The sequence below is a fragment of the Juglans microcarpa x Juglans regia genome, chromosome 4S, assembly GCF_004785595.1.
Source record: "Juglans microcarpa x Juglans regia isolate MS1-56 chromosome 4S, Jm3101_v1.0, whole genome shotgun sequence".
NCBI lineage: Eukaryota > Viridiplantae > Streptophyta > Magnoliopsida > Fagales > Juglandaceae > Juglans > Juglans microcarpa x Juglans regia.
In genome coordinates, this window is record NC_054601.1 from 18,511,546 (window position 1) to 18,526,701 (window position 15,156).

Here is a 15,156-nt window from a genome sequence, read left to right on the forward strand (position 1 = left end):
TATTCCTTTTTCATTTAAGTAATGTTATCCATCATTATTTTTACTAGCATCTTCATACCCTCGACTCATGATGTGGTATTTAATAATTATAAATTATTTATTATATTTTACTTATAAATCAATTACTTAATATTATATTAAAGACCGTTGGAAGGATGATAGAAAAAGTGATGATAAATAGAATATTTCTTTCAATTTTCTAGTCAGCCAACTATAGATTTTGTTACGTGGAACTGTTTGCTATTATAAACCTTCTACCATAAAGAATAAACCACAGCCAAAAGAAGCGTCAACTTTTCAGTATGTTTTTTTAAGGGAATGTTTTGGGATTGCGTTAGAAATCTTAAAAAAATATTTAAATAGTTTTAAAAGTATTTTAATGATAAAATTAGGTTATTCGGTTGATTCATATTAAAGTATATTTTAATATAAAATATTAAATTGATATTTTTTCTTGAACGTATTTTTTTTAGATATTGTAAAACATAGTCAAACTCAAACAAACTGTCAACATCCACATAATTTTTAAATAATTACAAATTTACCCTTGTCTAAAACACACGAAGGAAAACTAGCCGTTTGTTACATCGTCGAAGGGATTTTTTTTTATTATACTTACTGAAAATCCTATTAGATTATTTTCGTTGTTATTTTATTATAAGATTTGATTTCTGTTAAGGATATGTTAACAATCTTTAAAAAATTAAATGACCTCTTATGTTATTTCTATTTCATTTTTTTTAATTCATTTCCAAACAAATGTAATATGCATGAAAGTGTTTTAAATATATAGTTACCAAATAATAATATATTTTGAATAGTAGTACTTATTAGCTTAGCTCTACAACTAAAGTCGTTTGGATTCAGAGATGAGTTGAGATGGATTGTGAATAGTAGTGAAATTTGTGAGTTAAAGTTGATGAATATGAGTGAATAGTAGTGAGATGAATTGAGATGAGTCGTGAATCCAAACCGATCCTAAAAGTTAAATTACCCATCACAATCTCAAACATGCACTAATTCTTACTTATCAAATATAATATTTCTTTCACGAAAGATATTTCTCTTCGTCTTACATTTTATTGTTTTCTTTCATATAATGGAATACATTTTTAATGATACTTTATGTAATTAACTTAGTGGTAAAAAAAAAATTGAAAAATCAGTTGAATCGACCGAACTGGTGAGCTCGGACCAGTTCTATTTATGTTTGTTATATTATATATATATATATTATATGCTAATTAATATAACATAAAATTTTAATCTAAATATTAATATTAAGTTATTAATATAAACTTACTTTTGATATATATATATATATCAAGGATAAATACATTTTGGGTATAATAAATTATAATATATATTTTATCTTTTCACATTTGATCATATATACTCACATAAGAAGCCTAGAACTTATATAGACTATAATTAAATTCAATACTATATTAGTATATGTTAATTATTATAAAATAATGTACCTAGACTATAATATAAATAGACTAATAATTTAATATATATATATAGAAACATCATAATATTACTATCATACATAATCAAATATAAAAATAAGTTAGACACTAGTATATTAACATATAATTAGACACTAAGACAATAGTAAAAGATGAAAAGAAAAATAACAAAAACTTGGTTAAACCGAATCGAATTAGACTGAAACTAGAAAAATTGAAAATTTTGATTGCGATAATGAATCCATCAATATAGATTTTTAGATTTTTAAAATTGATTTATATCTATTCCATTTTAAAATATTTTTAAAATCAAATCGAAACAAATTATTTACACCTCTAATAACCATCATTCTAATGATAGTGATGGATGATGATTAAAAGTTATCACGAATTATCACCCATTATGCAATATACCTGTACAAATAACAATAAATATTATAAAATTCGGACAAAAAGTTAAATTAATCTTTTTTCTTTGCGCACGGTATGTCGGTATGGGTAGCAAATCTGATGTTGGAAATCGGATTCCCAGTTGATCCGGAAACTGACCCAGCATTAGGTAGACCAAGAGGCAAAGAGCATACAATGTGGTTGGCAATACCCATTATATGGTTGGCGGAGTGGATTGGTTCGAGTCTGACACAGGATCGAGGCGCACACGTGATTCCCATAACTCACTCTCTTGTTGCTAAGCGTCCAAAAGCATGGGCCATCCCCAACTTGCAATTTGCAAAGTCCCCAACTTTCTGCCCACGCCGTGATACTGTACTCTCATCTAGACAGACGCACTTCTTCTTTTATTTTTTTATATTAATTTTTTAATACTTTTGGGTTCTGGGTTTTGTCTCCTTCCCTTTCATTTGTCCACCCCCAAGTGAGTAACATCATGGCCGTGATCCCACTTCCCAAAATTTCCTGCTTACATGACATTGTATATAGTTTAATGGGAACCGACTTATTAGCTGTGTGCCAGGGGCGAGTGGAAATTGGTGATCATCTCTACATCCTCTTTTGGAAAAAAATATATAATATGTACTTTCTTTTCTGTTTGCTTTTGTTCTTCGTTCAACTGCTTTGAATCCAAGCGGCTGGTGATTTTGAATTCTTCAAAACCCCAATCAAAGTTTTTGGCTTTCAATTCGAGTGTCTGGGTGAGTTTTTTCTCTATTTCTGGCTTTCTTTGGTGCTTTCTCTTCTGAATCCGAGTGCTCTTTCTAGCTCTGGGAAAATCCTGCCTCTGTTTATTTTTTTTGCTTGTTTTCTCCTTGCTATTGGTTTTTCCCATTTAGCTCAAATCGTGGACACACATGTTGTGTCGTTTGACTGAAAGATGGCTTTAGTTTATTTTTTGAGTTGCTCTTTGACTCTGTTTATCTGGTTGTTCCGGCAACCGCTTTTTCTTTTCTCTTGTTGTTGAGTTAAATGGTTTCCATTTTAGTTAAATTCCTCTGTTAGGTCACAAGCATATATGAAGTGTTTGTTCGAATGATTGCTTTGCTTTGTGTTTTGGAGTGGCTCTTTGCTTCAGCTTCTTTGATTGCAGGGTGGACCAATTATCCATTTGGTTCGGCTTCTGTGTGTATTGAGTATCAATGCGGACAAATTGAACTTCAAAATTAATTGCTCTTTGCTTCAACTTCTTTGGTTGCACTGTGGACCTGTGAATAGATATTTAGCACTTCAGGTCAGTGCAGTTAAGCATAGAACTTCATCGCGGGCCACGAGTATTGCTCATTTTTTCATTCGTTTAGCTTGATTAGCACTGTCTTGTCAGTTTAAAGATACTAATGCCGGATTACTGAAACATAGCACCTAAGTCTAGCACTTCAGGTCAGTGCACTTAAGCATAGTGGGCCACGAGTATTGCTCATTTTTTCATTCGTTTAGCTTGATTAGCAGTGTCTTGTCTGTTTAAAGATACTAATGCCAGATTACTGAAACATAGAATGTCTTGCAAGCCGTAATGGAATATATAATGTCTAGCATCCCACAGTGCCGAATTCCTGAAACATAGAATGTATTCATTGTGGTGGGCTTGGATTCTTTTAGCTGTATTATGAAACATTTTCCGAAATCCAAATACTTGGCATCTCTACAATTGTAGTTTCAAAATAAGGAATACTCAATAGAATGTCTGAGTATTCCTTATATAACGTCTAGCATTTTGATGGCATGAAATAGCTATGATTGAAGGAAAGCCTCTTGTGTCTGTTTCATTTGACATATGGATTATGGAACTTTCGTGTCTGTTCTATTATAGGCAATTTGTCTGTATGGGTTTTCTGGCGGGTAGTTCATGCCATTTCTATGTTTGCAACAGATGGCACTTATAAAAAAAAGGAAATTTCTACATGCCACACTCCTATACCACATCTATCCTACTATGATGTGTAGACATTGTCCATTAACCTTTGAGTTGTTCTTTTAAAAAAAAAATGATCCAATGGTGATAAAAGTGCCATGTTTTATATAGTGGGATGAAGTGGAATGAGGGTGTGGTGTGTAGCATTACTCATAAAACAATTGTCTGCAACAGATGGTTGAATAAGAAACCAGGGAGGCTTTTATTGCTGATATGCTGTTGTTTTGCAATAGGTGGCCATCTCACTTCCATTCTTGGCTTTGCCAAGTTCTTACCATATAAGCAAGCAAATTCGATAGTCAGTAGTGTGCAAGTTATCAATCAAAAACGTAAAGTTAATTGTCAGCAAGCATGAACAAGAATTAACTATTAAATCGTGGACTAGATGAACTTTTATTTGTACCAAATACATTGTTCTGCAGGAGGGATGAGTGGTTTTCAAGGGTATGTTAGTAGCCGGAGAGGAGTGTATTCATTTTCAAGGTTTAATTTCATTCAACGGTAAGGCTTGTCCTCTTGTCCTACTTGTGTTTGCAAAAATTCTTTGAATTTAATATAATCGCAGTCCTCCCTACTCATCTTTATGATATATGTTTCCAGTTTCAGCTTGTACTCAATAGTGTCAGGCAGCAAAATGATAAATCCATTCCCAGAAAGCAACTTGAACTATTTCTGCAAGAACGTTCTCCTTTAAACAGAAGCTATGATTACAAAGAGGCTTAAAAGCCAATGATCTCATTTTACTAGGGCTAAATGGTGGACTAACTATAGATCAGGTAATGGGTGTTGTCATACAACTGCTAACAAGTATCAAAAGCAAACATCTACTTCTCTGGCATACAGTACCAGACTGACAGGCTGCAAAAAACTTGAATGGTTGTGTTAAAAGCTTGAGAATTGCAAAGCACATGAAGAAGAAATACTAACTGCTAGCATAGGGATCTCTGTACTTCCCAAACTTGCAACCTTTCAACAGCAAATAAGGAAGAAAAACACCATATTGGTATGTTACTAGACAAGATAAAAGTATAGATGAAATAATATTTTGCTAGAATTAACATATATTCAAGTGTCATCCAAAACTACCCTTGTCTATAGTCGGTTTGGTTACTGGAAATAGTTATGAGCTTGTTGATTTTCAGTTGAGGTGAATGTTAAAGAATTCCGTTGCCAGTAAACAATCATTTGAATAAAATTGTAAAGCATAGCAGTTATAACTTTAACTTGGCTAGTTGAGAACATAGCCGAACTTTGAATATATGATGAGTCAAAGATGCTTACATTCAAACAGATTTGATGCTGTTGATGCTACTGCTTATCTATTGTGTTGTTCTTTTTGCAGTAATATATATTCTAACTCAACAGCCTGCCTTCCACAGACTAGGTAAGGAATGAATTTATGTTTTCTACCGATCATCAATAAACAATATTAACATCAATAGAATTGATGAAAACTTTATTATTGTTGTACTCATTAGCATTATTATTCAGGGTGAAGTTTCTTGTTGATAGCATGCCTTCATGTGGTCAAAGGATTTTTCAATAAATCAAAATCATCATAGTGCATTTTTTTTTTTCTACTATTGACTTTGTTGCTACTCCCAAGGGAAAAGACTTGTACTCTTCCTTGAGTTATGAACAGAAGTTTCGTTTTTCTGTTACTAAGGAGTTTTGATTTGCTATTTTTGTTCTTAATGCTAATAATACCATGAGAGCGAATATCTAATGAAAATGGCAATTATCACAACAATAACTCTTGTAACTATTTACCAGAAATAATGTTCCAGCACTCATCTTGAAGGTTCTTAATTATTTGCAATACAGATTATTTTGTTTCTGTTTATATTTTGCAGCTTGAGCAAAAAATGTCTTCTTCAAGGCCCAGCCACTCATCCAGCAACTCGGGGCACTCAAGACACAGCGCTAGGATTATTGCTCAGACCACTGTTGATGCAAAGCTCCATGCAGATTTTGAGGTTTCAGGTGATTCCTTTGATTACTCAAGCTCTGTGCGGGTTACCAGTTCAGTTAGTGGAGATCAACAACCCAGGCCCAGCAAAGTAACCACAGCTTACCTCCATCACATACAGAAAGGCAAGCTGATCCAACCATTTGGTTGCTTGCTGGCCTTAGATGAGAAAACTTTCAAGGTCATTGCATACAGTGAGAATGCCCCTGATATGCTGACCATGGTCAGTCATGCAGTCCCAAGCGTCGGGGAGCACCCAGTTCTTGGCATTGGAACTGATGTAAGAACTATCTTCACTGCCCCTAGTGCCTCTGCATTGCAAAAGGCCCTAGGATTTTGGGAGGTTTCTCTCTTGAACCCCATCTTAGTCCATTGCAAGACATCTGGGAAGCCCTTTTATGCAATTGTGCATCGGGTGACAGGTAGTTTGATCATTGATTTTGAGCCAGTGAAGCCTTACGAAGTCCCCATGACTGCGGCAGGAGCCCTGCAATCATACAAGCTTGCAGCCAAAGCAATTGCCCGATTGCAGTCCTTGCCAAGTGGCAGAATGGAAAGGGTTTGTGATACAATGGTTCAAGAGGTTTTTGAGCTCACTGGTTATGACAGGGTGATGGCATATAAATTTCATGATGATGATCATGGCGAAGTGGTCTCTGAGATCACAAAACCTGGCCTAGAGCCATATCTGGGTTTGCATTATCCAGCCACTGATATACCTCAGGCTGCACGCTTCTTGTTTATGAAGAATAAGATTCGTATGATTGTTGATTGTCATGCAGGACATGTGAAGGTGCTTCAAGATGAGAAGCTTCCATTTGATCTGACGTTGTGTGGTTCAACCTTAAGGGCACCACACAGTTGCCATTTACAGTACATGGAGAACATGAATTCCATTGCTTCTCTGGTTATGGCAGTTGTAGTTAATGATGCAGAAGAAGAGGGAGACAGCTCTAACACTGTGCAGCCACAAAAGAGAAGAAGACTCTGGGGTTTGGTTGTATGCCATAACACAACTCCTAGGTTTGTTCCATTCCCTCTTAGGTATGCCTGTGAGTTTCTAGCTCAAGTATTTGCCATCCATGTGAATAAGGAATTGGAGTTAGAAAACCAAATTGTTGAGAAGAACATCTTGCGTACCCAAACGCTCTTGTGTGATTTGTTGATGCGAGATGCGCCCTTGGGAATTGTTTCCCAGAGCCCAAATATAATGGATCTTGTGAAGTGTGATGGAGCTGCTTTATTATACAAGAGCAAGATATGGAGATTGGGAGTAACTCCAAGTGATTTGCACCTGCATGACATATTCTCATGGCTTTCAGAGTGCCATATGGATTCAACAGGTTTGAGTACAGATAGCTTGTATGACGCAGGATTCCCTGGGGCTCTTGCTCTTGAGGATGTAGTATGTGGAATGGCAGCTGTGAGGATAACTTCCAGTGACATGATTTTCTGGTTTCGCTCCCCTACTGCTGCAGAAATTCGATGGGGTGGTGCAAAGCATAAACTTGGAGAGAAAGATGATGGTACGAGGATGCACCCAAGATCATCATTCAAGGCTTTCCTTGAAGTCGTGAAGACAAGGAGTATACCCTGGAAGGATTATGAAATGGATGCAATCCATTCTTTGCAGATTATCCTGAGGAATGCATTCAAAGATATTGAAATAAAGGATACAGGCACCAATGCAATCCATGCAAAGCTCAGTGACCTCAAAATTGAAGGGATGCAAGAACTGGAAGCAGTGACAAGTGAGATGGTCCGTTTAATTGAAACAGCCAGAGTGCCAATTCTGGCTGTCGATGTTGATGGGCTCATTAATGGATGGAATACAAAGATTGCAGAGTTAACAGGTCTTTCTGTTGATAAAGCAATTGGAATGCATTTGCTCACACTCGTGGAAGATTCTTCAAATGATACAGTTGAAAGGATGTTGTCCTTGGCACTGCAGGGTATGTCCTATCCAAAGTTTACATTAAATTATAAGTTCATACTCGTAATTTTCACACAAGCATATGCAAGAATGTGCACGTGTGTGTGAGCTCTTAGGCATGTCCATTTTATCTTCACTAAAACCATGCATGTATATATGATCCTTCAGGCATTAATTGGGATGTGCTGAGTGGTTGATAAGAAGGAATTAAAAAACATGCATGTATATCAAATTGATTGAGGAGAACGAGAAAGCAGAAGACAGACTCTGGTCTATTTGTACTACAAAAGATAGGAAACAGAGATTGGAGAAGGCCGGTGGGAGGTCAATGGGATTGGATGTATTCACCACGCATAAAACATAGTGATTTAATATTTCTATTGCTTGTTTTGGCACTTATGAAACAATTTGATCATGTTCTTTAACTTTCTTGTGTAATCAGGCAAAGAAGAGCAGAACATTCAATTTGAGATCAAAACACATGGTTCCAAGAGTGATTCTGATCCCATCAGCTTAGTTGTGAATGCTTGTGCAAGTAGGGATCTTCGAGATAATGTTGTGGGGGTTTGTTTTGTGGCCCATGATATCACTGGTCAGAAGATAGTAATGGACAAGTTCACTCGGATTGAAGGTGATTACAAAGCTATTGTACAAAACCCAAGCCCTTTAATTCCCCCAATATTTGGTACAGATGAATTTGGCTGGTGTTCTGAATGGAATCCAGCAATGACAAAGTTGAGTGGGTGGACACGAGAGGACGTCATAGATAAAATGCTTTTGGGGGAGGTTTTTGGCACACAAATGGCATGCTGCCGTCTCAAGAATCAAGAAGCTTTTGTCAATCTTGGAGTGGTACTTAATAATGCAATGACTGGTCAGGAATCTGAAAAAGTTTCTTTTGGTTTCTTTGCTCACAGTGGAAAGTATGTAGAATGCCTGCTATGTGTGAGTAAGAAATTGGACAGAGAGGGTGCAGTCACTGGGGTCTTTTGCTTCTTGCAGCTTGCTAGCCAAGAGCTGCAACGAACACTTCATGTCCAACGTTTATCAGAGCAAACTGCCTTGAAGAGATTGAAAGCATTGGCTTATATAAAAAGGCAGATACGAAATCCGCTTTCTGGGATTATATTTTCTCAGAAAATGATGGAGGGTACCGAGTTAGGAGTTGAACAAAGACAGCTTCTGCATACTACTGCCCAGTGCCAGCGCCAGCTCAGCAAGATTCTTGACGACTCAGATCTTGATAGCATCATTGATGGGTATGATATATTTAATGTCTAAAGAGTGACTTCCCATCCTTGCACAACTTTAGAACTAAGTGCAAACAAGAAAAAAAACTCCTGAAACACTTTTATGCTGCTTTATTTTATTTCCTTGCCACAATCCGGCCTAGGTTCTTAGATGGACTACCATATCAGTTTGAATGGATTATTGAGCTAGTATTATAACACCTAGTGTGACAGAAAGTAGTAAATTTATGCGTCAAAATTGATATGCCATAATTATCTTTATACCCATAACATAATTGCTAGAAGGTTTATTTTGCTGATAGGTGCTTTCATTTTCAATGTTGGCATCACGCACAGCCCTAACTACATCAAAAGTGTTAATTCACCCATTTTTTTTTTTTTTTTTTTTTTTGTAGAAAAAGTACTTGCTATTGCATATGGTTGTGTTAATTCACCCAGTATCATGTATATTGAGGAGATATCTAAAGGGCAACAGAGAAGTCTTTTTCTAATGTTTGATGAATGGTGAAGAAATTGAGAGATTTAAAGGTTTATAGGTTTTTGTGTAAATGTGGGTCTCACTTTAAAAATATATATAAATAACGAATTTGTATAAGATTTTAATAATGTTTATTATTTATATTAATGTTGATTTGTATTAAAACAATATATTTTAATGAATAGATGAAATATATTAAGATAAGAAGTTTTATTTGTTTGGGAAGAAGTTGAAGAATGATTTTTACTCTAGATGGAAACTTTCTACTATAGACGATGTACTTTCTGCGTCCAAACATGGGTATTCTCGCTGTGATCTGTTATAAGCTAATAAATTATTTTCACTCTGTTTCATGAATTCTCTACAGATACTTGGATCTGGAAATGGTTGAGTTTAGGCTGGATGAAGTTCTGGTTGCCTCTATAAGTCAAGCTTTGGCAAAGAGCGACGCAAAGGGAATCCGAATGGTCAATGATGTGGCAGAGGAGATTGTGAATGAAACCCTCTATGGTGACTGTCTTAGGCTTCAACAGGTGTTAGCTGATTTCTTGCTGATATCAGTCAATTATATGACAACTGGAGGTCAGCTTATCATTACAGGCAGTTTGACCAAAGATCAGTTAGGGCAATCCGTTCATCTTGCCCATCTTGAGCTCAGGTACCAATTGCTCATACACCAATTGCCAATAGTCCATGAATATTGTATTTATCTAAATGCATATAGTCATTCTTTCAATTGGACAAGTGCACGAGCTTGTGGAATGTAACTTGTTTTCACTTGCTTTCAACTTCTACATGCACATGGACTTCTTTTATTCATCCAAAATCATAATCTCTTAAAACATTATTTCTTGGATCAGGATAACACATCCAGGTGGAGGGGTACCAGAAGAATTGCTGAACCAGATGTTTGGAAGTGACGGAGATGCATCTGAGGAGGGAATGAGCCTTTTCATTAGCAGAAAGCTATTAAAGCTCATGAATGGAGATGTACGGTATATGAGGGAAGCAGGCAAATCAACCTTCATCATATCCGTTGAACTTGCTGTAGCACATAAGTTGAAGACCTAAAAGATTTCCAAGCAAAAATTTCCTTTAAATCTGTTTAATTTGTTCAGGTAGAAGGACGGATACCCGAGCAGTATTTGACTTGTTATGTAATTTCCCCATCATATTTCTCCTCTTGGCACATTTGTATTGGTTCAACCTGTAAATAAGCAAGTTTGCTATGTCTTATAAACTTCTTTACCATTGATTGGCCACTCTTAGATGAGCATTATTTTGCTTTTTGGTAGATTTCTTCCATGTTTGGACCCAAATTAGAATTTTAAGAGATTTCTCATGTTAGTCAAATTGAGATGAGATGAGTTGAGTTCTTTATGAACAATAGTAAGTTGAGATGGTGGAATAAGTTTTATAGGGCCTACTTAAGATATGTTTAGATGTATTTGGATATTAAAATAAGTCTAGATATATTTATGAAAATTTGAAAAAGGTTGTTGGTCACGTGTGTAAAGAGGTGTTAAGTTTAAAAAGATTGTGGATCTTACATGTAAAGAGGTTTTGAGTTGAGATGAGTTTAGTGATTTGAGAGTTGAGTGTTTATATGTTAGATTCAGTCTAAAATTAAACTGAACTGAATTAATTTCAATACAGTCGAACAATCAAACGGGGTTAAGAGGTAAACTCTCTCTACTTAAATCCTTGTGTGATATATATAGTGCAGAGGGGAACATAACAAAATTCGGTACTTGACTTTCATTGAAATATGATCCGAATTGAATTGTTCGATGTGATTCCACCCTTTGATCTTCATAAATTGTTTACTATACTGGATCTCACTACTAGTAGCCATTTGGCAACTTTATCGTGCATGCTCTACTGCCTGGTTGTCATAAGGGCGCTCCTTTATTATTACATCTTTCACTCGCACATAGTATGTACGATCTCAACCATTTCTCAGCATTCTCCATCTAATTTATTTTAGCATATAGGTTGTGCAGCCACTGAACATGCCTATAAAAGAAAGGTGGGAGTTCAATGCTAAAGTCATCTCCAAGAAAGGCCAACATGGCAACATCCTCAAAGTTTCTTTTCTCTCGCTCTCTCTCTCTCGGGTTCAAACACTCAAAACTATGCTCTATCAGCACAAAACCATCTTCATTTGTTTACAACTATTGCTACAACACTGTGTTGTCATAGTTCTCAATGATAAATGATAATCAAGGATGTAATATCTGTTGTGAAATGTTGTGCAAAACATACACACCAATGATGGCAAATAAAGTAAAAACAATCACAATCAAGCACGCGACGCACAATATACATGATTCAACAAATTATCTACGTCTATAGAACTGCAGAAATCTTACTCACCAGAGGAGATTACAATCACTCAATCTTAATTCACACTCTCTAGAGCTTTTTGCTCTCTTACACAATATGCACTCACTAGATAATTGTTCTCTCTCAAAATAGGCTGAAAGTCATCCAACACAAGTCAAATATGACAAATATATAGCAAACAGCGCTGAAAACCATAATTGGCAAAATCTGCGTTGTTCGCTCAAGCTACATATCGAGCGCTCCTCGAGCGAACGGCCAAATTAACATTGGCTCAAGCGGTGCGTCAAGCAGAGGTCGAGTGAACACTAGGGTTTGTGTCTTGCTCAAGCTCACTATCGCGCAAGACTCGTGTGAACTCACGGGTTGAACTTTGCTCGAACACACTATCGAGCACACATCAAGCAAACACTATGTTTCTCGATTCTCAACCCCAAAACCAATCTCCACATACACCCCAACAACATCTAATAGTCTTCCCTTCTTATGTCATTCAACTTGTTCAATCACTTTCCATATATGTTGAAGTAGCAAATATTATACCAGCGCCTATATACATATGTATGTATAAGTTTTTTTTTTTGGTTGTAAGAAATATAATTATGATCGCAATAGAGTCAATAATTATTATACGAGGAACTATGTTCAGATTTATAACAGAACTTATCAACTAGCACTATGATCAAGCATTTCCAACCATTTACATATTTCTTTAAACGAAAGAAAAAAAAAACACCAAATTGGAAGACAAATAGACGACCAAATATGCTAAGTTTATTATGAGACTAAACCCTTAATTCCAGGTATGATGACAATAAAGCGATAGGCAGATCGCAGGCCTTTCTTGGCAGTATAAATCTTTATTTTCCTAATTCATTGTGTTCTTCGGCTATGTACACAATTCGACATAAATTAAACACTTGGAAAATGTGCTTTGCCTTGTCAATCGGTTTCTCTCCTAACCATGGAATAACTAACCTGGTTTGAATAATGAGTTGAGATTAAAATGATTTGTAAATAGTAGTGAGATATTTGAGTTGAGATGAGATGAGTTAGAAATAGTTTGAGTTTAAATGTTTTATGGGATTTTGAAAAATGAGAGGAAAAAAGAATTAAATAAAAATATTATAAAATGAAAATATTGTTAGAATATATATATTTTTAATTTTTTTTTTTTTTTTTTAGATTTGAATAAGTTTAATTGTTTTTTGTATTTTGTTTAGAAGTGTAGAAAAATTGTAATAATTAGATAATAATTAGATAAAAAAGTTGAAGATTTGAAATTGAAAAAGTATTTTTGTTTGTAGTGTCTAGATATTGAAATGAGATGGGATGAAGAAAACATGAGATAAGATGAGATGAGATAGAAGCGTCTATCTATCCAAATCAAGCCTAAAGGTAGACTTGTATACAATTTACAAGTGTTGGTTATTTTAAAATATGATGCCTTTAAAATAAGGTAACATTTGGAACTCTAGGCAGATGAATCTTAGGCTTGTAAATGAATCCAGTTGAGCCGATTTGAATAAGAGTACTTAAACTCAATTAACATATTTACTCGTTTAAACTAGTCTCGAACTAAATATAAACTTAAATATTTTTGTTCAAAGTCTGCTTGCTAACTATTAATATTGTTCGAACTCAACTCGACTAAAAATAAACGAATGAGTCAAACTCAAGTAGCTCGAGCTCGAACTCGATTTTTTTTTTTTTTAAATTCTTGTTCTTTTATTTTGATTAATATAAAAAAATTTAAATATCACAAAAGTTCCTAACCATTTAACTATTCAACTAAATAGTTTTTATTGAAAAAAGCTGTTATGATATAACTTTTTATAAACTAAATTCACTTAATAGTTGCAAATTTAATGATATAACTTTTTATAAACTAAATTCACTTAATAGTTGCAAATTTAAAAAGTAATACATCAAATCAATGCAATAAATTAATTATTTAATATATATATATATATATATAGTGCATAATAAGTTAAAAATAGTCGTATAATATATTATTATTAAATATAAATTATGAATTTATTATAGCATATATTGCTAGATAATATATTTATAAGTATATTACAAATATACTTATAAAAATATAATAATATGCAACTATACTATAATAGGTATAAATTACAATGTGTTATCATGTATCTAATATAATGAAAACCATATTGTGTACAAGGATAATGATATGATTCCTTAATTAAAAATAAATACTATCAACTTACGTTATGATATATATTATTTATACAAATAATACTGAATCAATTAATGCTAATTTGGTAAATGTTTAGAGTAAATGTGCACTCTAAACATTTATAATTATATCAAAAGTAAATTTATATATATCATTAATGCTAAATTACATAATACAAAATTAAATAAATTTATAAATAACTAATATTACAAAAATAGCTTGATATATAATACGGCTAGCTTGTAATAAATATAATACACATATATAACACATCACGAGCTTCAAAACGAGCTCAAACGAGTCAAATCGAGCGTTGTAAGAGTTATATTCACAAGCCTAAACCGAGTTTAACCGAATTTGTCCGAATTTTACTTGTTTAACATTCTAACCAATATCCAAATTCAAATCTGAGTATGTACAAGCTGAATTCGAACTTTTAATAAGCTGCTATGTTCATTTGCCAAGAGACTGCTTACAAAGCTGAGAGAATGGATGATGCCTCAAGAGACTGGATTATAATCTTGGCAGAGATTCCGATTTTCACCTTGCAAACACAGACTGCTTACAAAGCAAGGCAGCTGAGAGAATGGATGAAGCCTCAAAGAGACTGGATTGTTCATGAACTTATCATATACTTTTAGATCCACACGTATTTAAGAACTTAGCTTACCAAAGCCGCTCCACTATAGCTTGCAAGAAGTATATAGCACAATAATTTCCAGGCATGAAGCCAAGTTTCCAATAAACAGCTTGTGTTACCAATCCGAACGATCTAGGAAGCAGGATGGTGCCATCATGCTTTCCAGGGTGTCCATTTACATGAAAAATTACTGGTTTGAACTTGCTCTGTTTTGGATCTTTCCTGTCTTTACGAGAGGACTTTTAGTATTCATAAAAAGACAGAAACTCATAGTTCTGCACCATGAAGTCCACCATACCCAGGATGTGAAGGACAAATAACTCATGAAAATGTGCAGAATATTATGTAATTAGATCCACGTGGACACAGTAGCGCATACAGCACCGCTCATGAAGTACTAAAACATTGAGCATTGGTCTGGAATAGCAAGTCACCAGCTTATATGGAAGCGAGTACGAGACGAAGAACCGAATTTGATCAGCAAATCAAAACAAGCAGCAGCAAAA

General features: G+C 34.6%; 1 protein-coding gene and 1 long non-coding RNA gene across 9 annotated transcripts in view; one reads left to right on the top strand and one right to left on the bottom strand.

Moving 5' to 3' along the window:
• The window catches only part of LOC121261980, a 23,381-nt gene extending 19,590 nt beyond the window's left edge, over window positions 1-3,791 (bottom strand). The window contains exon 1 of the long non-coding RNA XR_005940034.1: window positions 3,627-3,791. This is a non-coding gene — a long non-coding RNA (uncharacterized LOC121261980). The remainder of the gene's footprint in view (window positions 1-3,626) is intronic.
• Window positions 2,248-10,700, top strand: LOC121261979 (phytochrome A-2). 8 transcript variants are annotated; one of them, XM_041164429.1, is made up of 8 exons: window positions 2,248-2,623; window positions 3,016-3,156; window positions 4,435-4,610; window positions 5,177-5,218; window positions 5,688-7,755; window positions 8,179-8,995; window positions 9,832-10,122; window positions 10,325-10,700. In XM_041164429.1, the coding sequence occupies exons 5-8, from the start codon at window positions 5,700-5,702 to the stop codon at window positions 10,533-10,535; spliced, it is 3,375 nt and encodes a 1,124-aa protein (XP_041020363.1). In that variant the 5' UTR covers window positions 2,248-2,623; window positions 3,016-3,156; window positions 4,435-4,610; window positions 5,177-5,218; window positions 5,688-5,699; the 3' UTR covers window positions 10,536-10,700. The 8 variants fall into 8 exon arrangements, with proteins under 8 accessions (XP_041020363.1, XP_041020365.1, XP_041020364.1 ...); XM_041164431.1 differs by having other exon boundaries at window positions 2,248-2,461; XM_041164430.1 differs by lacking the exon at window positions 4,435-4,610.
• Window positions 10,701-15,156: the final 4,456 nt, after the last annotated feature.